This window comes from Equus asinus, chromosome 4, assembly GCF_041296235.1.
Source record: "Equus asinus isolate D_3611 breed Donkey chromosome 4, EquAss-T2T_v2, whole genome shotgun sequence".
Taxonomy (NCBI): domain Eukaryota; kingdom Metazoa; phylum Chordata; class Mammalia; order Perissodactyla; family Equidae; genus Equus; species Equus asinus.
Genome location: NC_091793.1, coordinates 127,719,337 through 127,734,066, shown reverse-complemented (window position 1 = coordinate 127,734,066; position 14,730 = coordinate 127,719,337). Strand labels below are relative to the sequence as shown.

Genomic DNA, 14,730 nt, shown 5'->3' with positions numbered 1-14,730 from the left:
TTGTTGTATTAACAGTTTCTTTATGATTTCTTAAGTGCAGAACGATCTATCAGTTCAAAGATTTTGATGTTTCATAGAAAATATATATGGTCTTCCACTACCCCTTACTTGCCCATCCTCTTGGATATCTACAGATAAACACAAGAACGTGGCATTCTTGGTAGCATCCCGTGTAATGTTATGAAGTTAAACATCCTTTAAGAACTTGCCTATATGGTTATCACATAAGTTCAGGGTGTAAAGGTTTCGATTACATACTGTTCTTGGGTTTCGGATGAATATCTTTGATCTACCAAAGGAGTATTCTTCCACAGGAATCTCTAATTCATTAAACAGAACCTCCACACCAGTCCTATAAAAATAAATAAAAACAATCAGTTTTCTAAATTACAAAAATAGTTTATCTTATCCTAAATCATGATATCAGGTTCTTAGTAGTATAAAAAATAATAGCTTCAGTTCCAAGTGTAATTGCTCTTTCAGTTAGCATCCTTCTATCAAAGAATTTTCAAACTGAATTCCACAAATTAAACCAAATCCAGGAGATGCTAAAAAAGTAAATTTGGGTTCAGGACTACATCATCGAAGAAAATGTGGTATTAAAGCCAATTTCTTGATTTTCATTAGCAGAGGCAATACTTGTCTCAAATATACCTGTAACGATATACCAACCAGGACCAAGAGGGAGTGCAAGAAACTCAGAACTATTTTGAACCTACTCAGTCAATTCTTGAAAATGTTTTCAACATTGCTCCTGCCCCTTAGAGTGTGGGCAGGGCCTGAGCGAGCGCTAAGTGCCAGACCAATGGGGTGTAAAGGAATGTGGGCCTTACGTGGCGGGAGCAAGGCCTGGACTTGGCTCTGACCTCTCCATCCTGGACCCTGGTTTTGACATCCGTTTTTAAAACTAAATTTCACCCCACTAACCTGTGGGACTAGGTGCCAGGCATGGAGTAAATCCATGTTCTGTGTATTATGATATACACAGATCACAATATCCTGGAAATTAGTGGTGAGGATTGAAAGAGTACCCAGATCCTACATTATTTGGGTATTGAATGATACATCCGAGACCACACTGTATGCCTGGAGTTTCTATATCTTCTCGTAATATGTGGTGTGTGTCTAATACTGTTGATGTTCCTTTGAAAGGCCAGGTCCAGCAAGAATGCGGAGGGAACACAGTACAGTGACATGACAATCCCAAAGTTCCTGCCTAGGCTTGTAAAAGAGGCATGCCGGCCCTCCTGTAGTAGTCAGGAGAGAGGTTCCACAGCCCGCAGAGAAGGGGCAACCTCTCTGACTGGGGAGAGCAGAAGGAAGGTCACTGCACAAGCAAGGCCTGATTTTTCTTCTGCAGCAGCCCACCCACCAGCACACAAGTTCTCTCTGTGTGTGGAGAGCTCACAGGGGCTGTTCCACGGGATGGGCCTGCAGCGGTCCAGTGCTCTGCCTGGGCCTGGATGGGTGAGTGCATCTCAGGGCAGGTGAGTTAAAGCCGTACGGCCTCAGGTCCAAGCCATATTCTCCAAACCAGCTTCACTAGCAGTAACACTGACACTTTGAACCCCATCTGCTCAGGTATCAGCTTCTCATTTGGTGCAGACCTGGGCGACTCTCGCTGGGGTTAATTCCCCAGGGTAAACACGACAAGCTGAGAGAAAAGCAAAAGCTGAGAGAAGGGATCCAAGATGGCTCTAACGCTACCCTTTTATGAATTCCATCAATTACAAATTGCCTCCAACTAACTTGCCATGGGCATATTTTTAAAATTCTATTACAGACAAGTTCCAAATGTGGGTTTGATAAGCCCTGTTTTGACCTTAAAGAAACTCGAGACCTCTATAATTAATCAAGAATTGGCACAAAAGGGTATCCTGATGGAAGAGGGTCCAAAACTGAGGTTACATCCAATTTTCCAGAGAATTCTGTTTTGCCTAACAGCATGTGAAGGAAACAACACGCTATTTGTATGCTTTAAAAATTCATTATTAAATATAATCAGTGAATTTCTTACCTTGCTGGTCCTTTCCAATGAGGCCACGTTTGTTTACAAAGCATCTTGTATCTTTCTAGGCAAGGTTCATAGGCCTGTCTGAAGGCGTAGCCGGCCCTTCTCACCCGGACGTTCTCCAAAAGACCCAGGTACCTGATCTGATGACAAACTAGAGCCTCGTTGAAGATGTGTGCTGCTTTTTTATCATTTGGTTTGATACACCTAAAAGATTATGAAAATTTTAGGTTTTAAACTCTGTCTGCATCCATGTTTTACAAAGTACTATATATAATTACTTCACAGTGAAATAATGATTTATTACTCTTGGGAAATCTAGTCATTTCTTTTGAAATTATTTCAAGTCATTTTACAATAACCTAAAACTAACACAACACTACAGACACAGCAATAAAAAAAGGATAAATTAAAACATACAATAATATGGATAAATACACTGCCATTTTGTTGAGTGAAAGAACTCTGACACAAAAGAGTACATATTTTATGATCCCATTTTATGAAGTTCAAACAAAACTTCAATCTATGCTCAGAAATCAGTAATGCTGTTACCTCTGGGGAGAGGTAGGGTGGAGACTGACAGAGACGGGGTACGAGGGAAGCTTTTGGGATGATGGAAACGTTTTATATCTTGGTCTGGATGGGGGTACACAAGTGTATACACATGTAAAAATTCAACAAGCTGTAATTAAGACTCCTGGAACGTACTGTATTTTATGCATATTATATACCTCAACGAAAAGATTAAAAACATTGCTATCTCCCCATATCCCTGTATCTCCCTTTTTAATAGGGCACTTTGCTGCCCTGGGAAAGACTATATTTCCCAGCCTCCTTTGCAAGCAGATGTGGCCATGTGACTGAAATTCTGATCACTAGGATCAGAATTCGTATGCCACTTCTGGGTGTGTCCTTAAAAGGAAGGGACTTGCTCTCCCCTTGTTCTTCTCCCACTAACTGTGGGCTGAGACTGTTGACACGGTAGAGAGCCCTCTCTGACCATATAGATGAGGGAAATACCCTGGAAACACCAGAGCCACAAAACAGAAGGAGTTGCTCTATCAGCCTTGGAGTCCTTACACTTAGAAGCTATATAAAAAATAAATGTCAATCTTCTTTAAGCCAATTTTGGATCTTCAGCAATCTCTGTGTCTTAATTAATACATTGTTAAACATTTATGGTTACATCTGCCTAATTACAACTGTCAAATAAATTCCACACACATATATAATATGCGGACAGTTAAATCTTATTTGGCCTTGGAGGTTTTATGCTTTTTCTTTTTTTACAAACAAATCAGTAGAACAGACTCGTGAGTTTTCCACCTAGTCTGACACCTAGACCCCTGCACATACACTCAACTGATTTTCAATAAAAGCATCAGGGCAACTGAATGAAAAACAGATATTTTTTTTTTCTTTTCAATATATGGTGCTGAAGCAACAGGACATCTATACAGAAAAAAATAGATCTTAATATGAAATCTGAAACTACAAAGATTCTAGAAAAAAAATATGACAATATATTCGCAACCTTGGAGTTTATTAAGACGTCTTAGAGATGCCTTAAACTACTCAAGGGAAGGAGAATGAAGGAATTTCTGGGCTGGTATAACGTCCCATGACCTCACCTGGGCAGTGGCTACCAAAATGAATACAACAGCGAAAAGTAAGAGTGGTTCCCCTAGGACCTGTGCATATCACTTCACGTAAAGCATACCTCAATAAAGTATAGTTAAATAATAATTTTTTTAAAATTCTACTTAATTGAGAATAACAAAAGCAACTGATCATAGAAAGTTTCATGTTTTTTTTTTTTTGTGAAACTAGGATCTTTACCTAATATATGTTCTAACTTGAATGCAATCAAACCAGGGGATTTTGCCTATTTACATCTGTTACTAATAGAAATATTAGGTAAACAAGCCAAACACAAAAACATTCTTCACTCTAGTTTCCTTATAACTGAGTTTTCAAAGACAATGATAGAAGGTATGTGTGGGTGTGTGTGCTACAGGAAATCTGACCTGTTAGAAACACACCTTCTATTATCTAGTTCAATAAATACACACTGCAAACTCTAATCCTAGCTGGTCTTTACTGAATCGTGAGATGGTCATATCCAAGATGCCCTAGACATAGAAAAAAGAGAGCAGATGCTTTTTAAGCAGTTTTCTTGCTTTGAAAAAATTCAGATTGTTTTAGGAATCGTTACTTTCTCTGGGCCTTTAACTCTCACAGGAAAGAAAGAGGGACATTTTCCCTTACACCAGAGTTGTAACGAAAGCCCCCACTTGCTGCAATGCTGTGCTCTAAGTTAAAATAAAAAGAATCCAACAAGAGTTTCATGCAAAACTTTTACTAGAAAAAAAATTTACATCTTGTTTCTTAATTTCCCATTAAAAAAAAATACACAAATTTGAGAACTCCTATGTGCCGACAACCCAATTTCATTAAGTATCTGTTCCCCTCCCCTGCCACATGTTCTTTTGCCCTTTTTTAAATTCCTTATTTTGGGGGAGGGAGGGCACCGGAGAATTTTTTAAGCAAACAGAAGATAACATCTTCTTTGACCTGTAAGTACCTAGTTATCCTCTGCTTGGGCTACACTCAGATTTAAGCAAACAGGAAAATGATCTTATGACCCTCCTTGAGAATGCCTTCATAATCACACTGTCAAAAGAATTTGATGTGCCAGAATACCTAATATAGTTTGGATTCTTGGTCTGCAGGTTTTTCATCAGAGTGGCCACGGATGCCTTGAACTGGGAGCCTGCTGTAGGAGGCCTTTTCAGGTTGATCTTGGCAGGGTTCCCTTCGGGGAACAAAGACTTGATGAGGGCATGGCCGGCCTTCCACATGGCTTGGGACAGGTCTCGATAGAGAAGGTCGTTGTTTTTGTCAACAAATCCTTCCACCTGGTACAGCACCTATGAACAGCACAGAGGACTCAACTGCTGACACACCGGATGCTAGAACATCATACGACTGTTAAAAATATTCCAAGACCATCGATGGGGTAGCCGCTTCTTTCGGCATCAAAAAATCCCCAACATGTTAGTCGCATTCAAGTACCGAATTAGCCTCTAAGTTTAAATTCCATCTGTCTAAATCACAGAAGAGTCCAAAATAAGTTACCCTTCAGGATTTGCAAAGATAAACTCCAAAAAGGTTATCATAACATTTTCAAAGGATTTGAGGGTTTTTTTGGTGTTTGAGCATATTTTTGAGGTTTTACTTTTATTTTTTTAGTTCACATGTGCCAATTCTAGTCTGTTTAAGAGCAGACAGGGGAAAAGAGAGATAACACTGATATTTTCATAGACATCGTAAGCCAACAGAGTTTAGGTAAATTATCTTTTAATGACACAGATTAATGCAAATAATAACATAGTAACAAGCTCCAACATTCTGAAATTAAAGGTAATCCAGATTCTATATACTTAACTTTTACTAAATACATAATTAAGAATTTTTTTCCCTTTGAAGTTTGCAACCTTATTTATGAGAAAGGAGGCACTAACTGTAATTAATAATCTTTTAGGATTCTAAAAAATTATTGCCAAAACTGTTTTAAAATTATCTTTATATAATAGAGGACAAAAAATTAATTCTCCCAAATAGTGAGCAAATGAATAAGTGCATTTTTACAAAAAAGAAAATATTTTCCCTAGTGTCATTTCCAAATCTCAACCTAAGAATTCACTATTTCTGCTGAACGGTTTGTGTGTTTACACCCTTATTGTGAAGTCTTTAGTGACTCCTAATTTTTACTGGCAAATATCCTTTATTAGTGTTGATAGATTTTTTAATAAGATAGCTTAGAGCTTGAAAATAGTAAAATCGATTTTTAAAATACATTCAAACTCTTTCATTAAGACTACTAGCTTTCCTTTCATCTCTGAGTACTAAGGAGATTTTGCTCAACTTAGTCCAGATTCTATTGCTATGAAACATTTATTGTTTCTACTCTTTTAGCAGCTCAGTTCATCCTCACAAGTTGGCACTGGTCAGAACGCCCATCTCCGAGGCATGGTGTCCTCAAGGGAATAACTCTGCAGGCCCAGCCGGGTGCTCACAGCTCCCCCATACCTTGCCGGCATAATGCTGAATTCTGAAACAGCTGTGGGGCAGGGACGTGTCATTGAGGAACCGAGAACACTTGCTCATCCTGCTCTCGAAGTGCTGGTGGGTGGCGCAGACTTGGTTGAGCTTCTCTAAGAAGGTCTCATCGGTGACCGTGCCAGGCCTCAGGCACTCCTCATCCAGCATGGCCAGGATTCCATTTGTGTTCTGGGAGAAGGGAAGTAAAAAGGTTTCCTTCCTTCCTCACTGTATTGTTTTAATAATTATTCCTAATGACACCATCAAACACAATCAACTTAGTCACAAGAAAATTCCGTTCAGTTACAAGGAAAAAGCAGAGAATCAAAACAAATAACAAAAAGCCACAGAAGTCAGCTCTCTTTCAAAGTGTCCCAGGTGTGTGTAGGGAGGGTGGGAGTAGGGTAGGGGTGGCAGTGTATCAGTCTCTCCCTCCCCGACTCCGTTCCCCCCACAGAACAGAACTTAGAGTCACCTCAGCCATCTTAGCTGGTTGATGACTCCAATTTGCATTGTCAGAAAAAGGTAACTTAGACCTCAAAGATTCAAACACAAATCTAAAAAGTCAGAAACAAAGTGACAGTGCAGTCTCTCCAACATATGGTCATAAATCACAAAGCACGGTCTTCTAAGGCCATTATTTGATTCATAGCTTGAGAGGGAAATTGGTTTCAGATGTTTTCAAATTGCTCATGTGTTCAAAATAAAGTTTATTTTCTAGGGAAAAAAATGATGTGATTTGGGATGCTGCTTTTAATGATCAATGCAATCAAGCTGTGTTTCAAGAATATCTGTTTAGAATAAAATCCTTCTTCTACATAAAATTTCGAAATGGATGTTAAACATGAGTGAGAATTTATTTCTTGTGTAGTCAGACCCTGGGATCATACTTATCGTAAGAGCAGTCAGCCCAATTAAACTGAATCAGGAACCTTCCAGTTTGCTACATAAAGGCTGTTATTCCTTTGATTTCCCCTCTGGGCCCATATGTCTCCATTCCACAGAGAACCATCCACTCCACTGACCAGCAACCTCACCACAGCCACCAAGGCACAGCCCCAGTTCCTCTTCCCTTCTCCTCACAAGGCCGTGACATCCTCGACAAGCATTTATTCATTCCACACAAAACCCAGGGGAAGTGTGGACTCTCAGGAACCAAGTGTGTTCATAACAGTCCCAGAATAGACATTATTGTTAAGTGATGCTGGAAGGAAACACTTCCTTTATGTCCCCAGGCCCCTGCGTGGACATGAGTTTCTTCCATCACATATGCAAGGGGATGTCGGGCTGAGACAATACCGTTAGACTAACACAATCCAGTTAAATTACCCCTATTTTTTTTTCCTTCTTAAAGGGAAATAATTAAGTGCAATATTATGTTTACGAAGGAAAACGTGCTAGTCGTGACTGCTGAAAGTTAAAATTCCCACAGCAAATTACCTTGGTCCAAAAATTTACCAGGAAAAGTTTTCAGGAAATCCACTGATTTTCTGGATTTTAGACTAGAGTTTTGGATCGCTTAGGTGAAATATTAGTGTTCACATTCCAAGAGCGTTCAGATTTTTCAAAACAAAGTTTATTTTTTAAATGGAAAATCGTAATGCTTGAGAATAGTTTTTAACAATCGATTTAATCAAAGATGTGGCTTTCAGCAATACTATCTTGAATACCAAGGGAAAAGATACTGCCTAATGACATAACTTCCGAAAGGATTTGTTAAAGGTACATAAATAGAAAGTGATGTGCTGGACATTTAGAGCCTGTAAGGGCTTTCCGGAACCAGCACTCACTCACCACTGACAGCTCAAAAGGCTGTGGGACAATAAAGTGTACACATTGTTTCAAATAACACTGTTATCAAGGCCAGGAATGTTAATAATCCTAAGCATAAAGCAAGTTTCCAGAGTTTCACACACAAATCAGTCTTCCCGCAATCAATTCATTTCCAGTAAACTACAGAGTATGATGTAAAAACAAAAATCTTAGACTCAGAAAGGTTACTGTAAATTATCCAGTGGTTTTCCACACTTGAAGCCTTTTCACATACGTACACACGAACTTGGGTCACCTGAAAAGTCCCATGGCCCTTGGCCACCTGCAAAGTCACACATACAATGTCCCCTGCATACGTTCTCTGAACCAGTGGTAAGTCTGTATCTGAGCCTCTTCTGGGTTAATTCAGCTCCTGAGGCTGTCCCTTTCTCTTAACTTGAACAGCATAGTTTTTTGTTGTTTTAACTTTTTAAAATTTTTTTCCAGCTTTACTGAGATATAATTGACATATAACACTGTGTAAGTTTAAGGCGTACAACATGTTGACTCGATACACTTACATACTGCAAAATGACTACCACCAGAGCCACAGCAGTGGGCTGACACCTCTATCACGTCACACAATTACCACTTCTTTTTGTGGTGAGAACACTTCAGATCTACTCTCTTAGCAACTTTCAAGTATATAATACAGTATTGTTAACTACAGTCACTGTGCTGTACAGTACATCCCCAGAACTTAGTCCTCTTCAAGCTGGAAGTCTGTGCCCTGTGACCAACATCTCCCCTTCTCCCCATCCCCCCAGGCCCTAGCAACTACCATTCTCCTCTCTCCATTTCTATGAGTTGGGCTTTTTTAGATTCCACATAGTAATGGTATCATACAGTATTTGTCTTTCTCTGTCTGGCTTATTTCTCTTAGCATAATTCCTTCAAGGTCTATCTATGTTGTCGTAAATGACAGGATTTCCTTCTTTCTCATGGCTGAATAATATTCATTCATACACACATACACACACACACGTCTTTTTTTATCCATTCATCCACAGACGAACACTTAGGTTGCCTCCATATCTTAGTTATTATGAATAATGTTGCAATGAACCTGGGAGTGCAGATATCTCTTCAAGATCCTGATTCCATTTCCTTTGGATATAAACCCAAAAGCGGGATTGCTGTTATCATACGATTGTTCTATTTTTAATTTTTTGAGGAACCTCCATACTGTCTTCCACAGCTGCTGCACCAACTTACATTCCCACCAACAGTGCACAACGGTTCCCTTTTCTCCACCTCCTCCCCAACAATTATCTTTCTGATAATAACCATTGAACAGTATGTTAAGAGGTCACTAAATCGTTAGAAATGAAATGGGTATTTTGATTTGGTAGAAACCTTTAAAGCTGCTCCGAGCCTCCTCTGATCAGTGCTCACACTCCAGGAGCCATGGACTGGAGCTGGGCTCCCAACACACAAGAAAGGCTGGTGCATCTAAGGGCAGTAAGGAATGGGCAGTAATGACACAGCACAGGATGAGTATGGGGGATCCAGGCTAAGTATCAAAATGTCCAGCTGTCTAGGTATGTGTTCAAGAACTGTGTATGGTCCCTTAGGACTACAACCAAGTCTCCAGAATTCTGCAGTTCCCTAAGAAAAGTGTTAAAACAGTGAAAATATTAAAGCTTCACAATGAAGGCAGTGAGATCATTCATAAGGAGTGAATTACACTACTAAGAAATTCTTTAGAAAACTGTACCTAATACTCACATTTTCTATTAGGTCACAGATGATAGCATTATTGAAGTAATCAATGTGCATCCATTCTATGTCCTGAGAAACAAAACAGAACAAAATCAAAGTCCATATGATGATGCCACAACACCACCATCCATAAAACAGATTTTGCCCGTCTTATCATATTTCACTTCCTCTCTGAACATTTCCTTTATAAAGTCAGTGCTGCAAATGTCATCTTCCGGTTCCCAAAACTTTCTCAGTGCAGCAGTCCACCACTGACATGATCTGATTGAAACGAGCGCCCTTGACCTGTCCTGAGACTGCCTCCCATTCCACTCTCCCATCTGTGGCAATTTCCCATGCACTTCACTGGGCCTGGGCCAAATATTTACTCGACAGGCCCATGGGTCAATATTACTTTGTGTATATTTACAGTGTTTATAAGGAAATAAGTCAGAACTTGATCCCAGGAATCTAAAGCCTAGATTTTTCTGTTCTTAATTTGTAATCACAAGGAAAAAATTAATTTTAGAGTCAACCCCATGTTGTAGGACAGTTAACTTTTTTCAAGTGTAAAAAATAGCCCAGTGCTCAGACAAAATACTTTCAACATAAGGAAAGACAAAAACCTATCCACTGGTTCTAACGCTACCAACAAAGCCAAATCTGGGAGGCCAAATGTAATCATTCTGCATCTGCTTACACTCTGTCCATCAGTGTAAACATTTATTTTTCTTCTAAGGGGAAGAAATTTAATTCGTACAGCAAGCTAGGGATCTTCCTATATATTCTTAGAAGTGTTTTAGACAATCTGTACAAACTGTTTTAAGTTAGAGATCAAAGTCTGGGTATTCTCTTTATGATGAGAGGACAGGAAGAGAATTAATCTGGCTTTTAGGATGTTTATGCTACCAAAAGGTGCCAGACAAATAGAAGACATTTCTAAATGATCATTCTAAAAGAAAAATGAAATATTTACAATTTAGCTTTCAAGTAAATGGATTATTTTACTAAGTCACTGGGAATAATCATCACATTAGAAAAATCTATACTAAGAGACCCCCAAAAAAGGAGGTTTCAGTGTCCTTAATGACTTAAAATGACATCATAGAAATGAAGACAGGGCCAGCCCCGGTGGCCTAGTGGTTAAGTTCAGCACACTCCACTTTGGCAGCCTGGATTTGGTTCCTGCAAGCTGACCTACACTGCTCTGTTAGAAGCCATGCTGTGCTGGCAGCCCACATACTGAAAAATAGAGGAAATTGGCATGGATGTTAGCTCAGGCTGAATCTTCCTCAGCAAAGGAAAAAAAAAAAAAAAGAAATGAAGAAAAATATGTAATGTCATTACTAAAATATTAAAATAAATAAATGAAAAGGAAATAAAAATACGGATACAAGAAAATAATTTCTCCTTTTTATTTTTTCTGAAGTAAATAATTTTATACTTAGAGAAAGACTGGCTATTTAAAAAAATGAAAGGGTGAAAACCAAGTGCGTGTTTTACAATTAGCGTTGAAAGGCTTTTGCAAACATTACTTCTGATTATTTTTAAATTACATTAAGTGAGAGTCCATACATGGCACTAGGACAATACCTGGCATATAGCACTCAACAAATGTTACCTGTTTTTATTAGAAAATCAGTGCTTTTCAAGATTGAACAAAGTCTTAAAATATTTTCAAATTTATATACAGCAATATTGACTTTTTTGGTAGACCATTCTCTAAGTTTTGGCAAATGCATCACATCATGTGACCACCACCATAATTAGCCCCCCCAAATTCCCTCGTGTTGCCCTTCATAGTCATGCTCTCTGACGACTCCTATCCCCTGGCAATTGCTGACTGTCCCCTGTCTCTATCACTTTGCCTCTATAGTTTTGCCTTTTCTAGAAAGATAAAGAGATGGGATCACACAGTATGTAGTCTTCTGAGTCTGGCTTCTTTCATCTAGCTTAATGCATTTGAGATTCCTTCATGTCACTGCGTGTCTCAACTGTCTGCTCCTTTTTATTGCTGAGAAGTAGGCCCTTGTAGGGATGGACCACAGCTGTTTGTGCATTCATCACAGACCATTTTATTAACACACTATTATTTTACATCATTGCACTGGAATCCAGTGAGACTCAAGTCAGTCAACTGATATTTACTGAGCACCTACTATGTGGCAGGCATTGTTCTGGGCACTAGCAGCAGAGCAGTAAAGAAAATCTCAGTTAGCTTAAATGTCATGCCAAAGAAATATTTTTTTTTTTTTAAAGATTTTATTTTTTTCCCTTTTCTCCCCAAAGCCCCCCGGTACATAGTTGTATATTCTTCTTTGTGGGTCCTTCTAGTTGTGGCATGTGGGAGGCTGCCTCAGCGTGGCTTGATGAGCAGTGCCATATCCGCGGCCAGGACTCGAACCAATGAAACACTGGGCCGCCTGCAGTGGAGCGCGTGAACCCAACCACTCAACCACGGGGCCAGCCCCATGCCAAAGAAATTTTTAAAAGACAGAATATGGCTAAACTTAGATAAATCTGATTTTAGGGTCACGTTTACGTAGTCTGAATCCAGGATTTGTATTTGAGTAAAAAGGAACATTTAAAAGAATATTTCAACATTACCTCCCGTATATACTCCTCCTGCTCTTCTTTAAGAGTAAGTTCAATGAAGATTTGTTGCAGCTTTTCATTACAATAGTTAATAATAAACTGCTCAAAGCTGTTGTCCTGTATGGGGAAAAATGAAAATAGCCTTATAAACCAAGCCATTAGCTCTTCCATAACGGGGGCACTCTAACGTCTCAGTCCACAAGAGACGCCACCCACTGCCTATCCGATTCAACTGTGGCCCAGCACACAGCTGCTGGGTCAGAGGCTCAAACATCACAGGCACTTGAGAAACGATTCACGAGATAAGTGAATGAATGAGGAGCACACAAATTATACAGTATTTGAAGATGAAGATGTTTAGTTGACAAGGAAGCACCCCACACATGGTAAAAAATAAAAAATACATACATTTCCCCCGAAAGATCAGAAAACAAAGAGTGAGATCTACAATCTCTGTCACCCAAGTGACACTCAAGCTTTCATTCTCAGGTAAAACTTTGGAGCTCAAGACAGTCTTCCTGACCTGATCCTCTTCCCGAACCCGGGGTCAGATCCCTCATTCTGACTCTTACACACTAGCACTTTTAAAAATCATGCTCTATGTACATACGTGTGTATATAAGCGTACACATGTATTGATTAGTTCACACTTATCTGTCTCACTAGCCTGTACATTCCTAAGGGCAACGTCGACCCTGTGTCTCTTTTGTCCACCGCTGTAAGCCCATGCCTTACCCAGCACCTCACCCCTAGTAAGCGCTCTGTATGTATCTGATGAGTGAAGGAATGGATGAGGGGCCTACAAAATGGAGACCCAAGGGAATCAGCACATCGAATTCATCTCCCTCACTAGAAACGCTCTCTCTCTTCTCAGAAGGCTCATATTTATTCCTCTTATGATTCTCAGCAGTTTCTCCTTCACATTAGAGTGATCTCCTATGAACTCCGATGGAAGATCCAGGCCTGCATCGTTTCTGAACAACGCACAGGGCTTAATGCATTTTTGTACATACTGAGGACGGAAAATGCACATCTGCTAAATGAATGCACTTCACCAAGAGCCACAGCATCCAGGAACAGGCAGATCTGGTCATAAACTAGCTATTTTCACCTCTATCCTTCCTTTGTGCAGGGAAAGAAATGGTGGCATTGGGAGCAAGGGACGCTACGACCCCACCACTGATAAACCTGACTCTTTTCCCACTGAGGTGGCCAGCCCTGGCCTAGTGAGCTAGGAGGGTCCCCACGTAACGGCGGAACCGAAGCTCACGACTCCCTGAGAATACAGAGACTGGCCTTCAAGCCTCTCCATAAATGAAGAAAGCAAACCATCAATTTTGGTCCTACCTAGGACAAATTTAAAAATGATACTTATAATGTAGCATCTGACCACATTCTTTCCTGGAGGTCAGCGAAGGAGTTCTAATCACCAGTGATAAACAATCTGAGGAAACTTTTGACTCTAAACTATAAATGACACATTGACACTGTCACTGACTGATCTTTTAACATTAAATGTAGTCAAGGATAAAAGTTGTTGTTGTTGTTTTTAATCCTGAAATTTCTTACTAAAGGGCATACATTTACTTTCAATACTTTTGACAAACCTAGTCTTAGACACAAAGGACAGTCCCCAGTACTCATTTTCACACAAAAGTTTTAAAAACCATGTGCTCTAATCCTAAGAGCTTAACAATTTTGATTAAATGTTGAATTCAATCTGGTATAAATGCCTTATTATTATTATAATCAGCATAAGGCCATTTCATCTTTGACAAAGTCTGGTTGTCTTGGTTTGGTAAAATAGATCCTTATATAATCTACTACCACAAATGAAAAACATAATAAAATTAAAATTTTAATGGTTTGTATGAGCAGATCTTTGGTTTTGTTAGAAAACAAATTCATGGAGTAAATCTTCTCTCTAATTTAATAAGTCTGTGCCCATGGAGCTATTTAAACAAAATTATGTTAAATCTTCAAACAGCCACTAATGAGGAGCAGGCAGGGGAAAGCAACTAGCGTCCGCAGACATATTATGTGACTTGAACAGCTCGAACAGGACTATGAAACACACACAAGCAGATCAGAAACCAGAGGCGAAGCTTCACAGTCATAACACAACTTAAGAAGTTAGAGCTAAATTAATTTTCCCTGTAATTTTTAAAAATTCCTCTGTGAATTCTACACTTCATATCCACACAGTTAATCAATGGCCATTTACTGCAAAATTCACACAGCTGGAGAAGCTATTCACACAGGAGCATGCAACAGACCGTCACTGCAAACAGTTCATACTTACTGCATTCTGGTGCAGAAAGGGACAGATTACACAAAATGCAGTCAGTTCTTAATTTGCAATAAACTTCTAAAAGTAAACACTCATCTGATAGTTACTCATTGGTGGAAATGACAGATTTTACCATTCACGCTGTATTTCTGACTGGCATAAAACTTTAGATCAAACACGTGTCTGATCAATTCACAAGACAGGGTCACGATAC

At 39.3% G+C, this 14,730-nt stretch overlaps 1 protein-coding gene across 12 annotated transcripts in view; it reads right to left on the bottom strand.

Moving 5' to 3' along the window:
* MYO1B (myosin IB) overlaps window positions 1-14,730 on the bottom strand; it is a 185,514-nt gene that overhangs the window by 26,455 nt on the left and 144,329 nt on the right. For all 12 annotated transcript variants that reach the window (XM_070508267.1, XM_014837538.3, XM_070508264.1 and 9 more), the window contains exons 14-19: window positions 12,239-12,343; window positions 9,659-9,721; window positions 6,107-6,307; window positions 4,718-4,944; window positions 2,018-2,218; window positions 259-352 (exon numbers count right to left, since the gene is read on the bottom strand). In XM_070508267.1, the coding sequence (XP_070364368.1) occupies window positions 259-352; window positions 2,018-2,218; window positions 4,718-4,944; window positions 6,107-6,307; window positions 9,659-9,721; window positions 12,239-12,343 (891 nt within the window). The remainder of the gene's footprint in view (window positions 1-258; window positions 353-2,017; window positions 2,219-4,717; window positions 4,945-6,106; window positions 6,308-9,658; window positions 9,722-12,238; window positions 12,344-14,730) is intronic.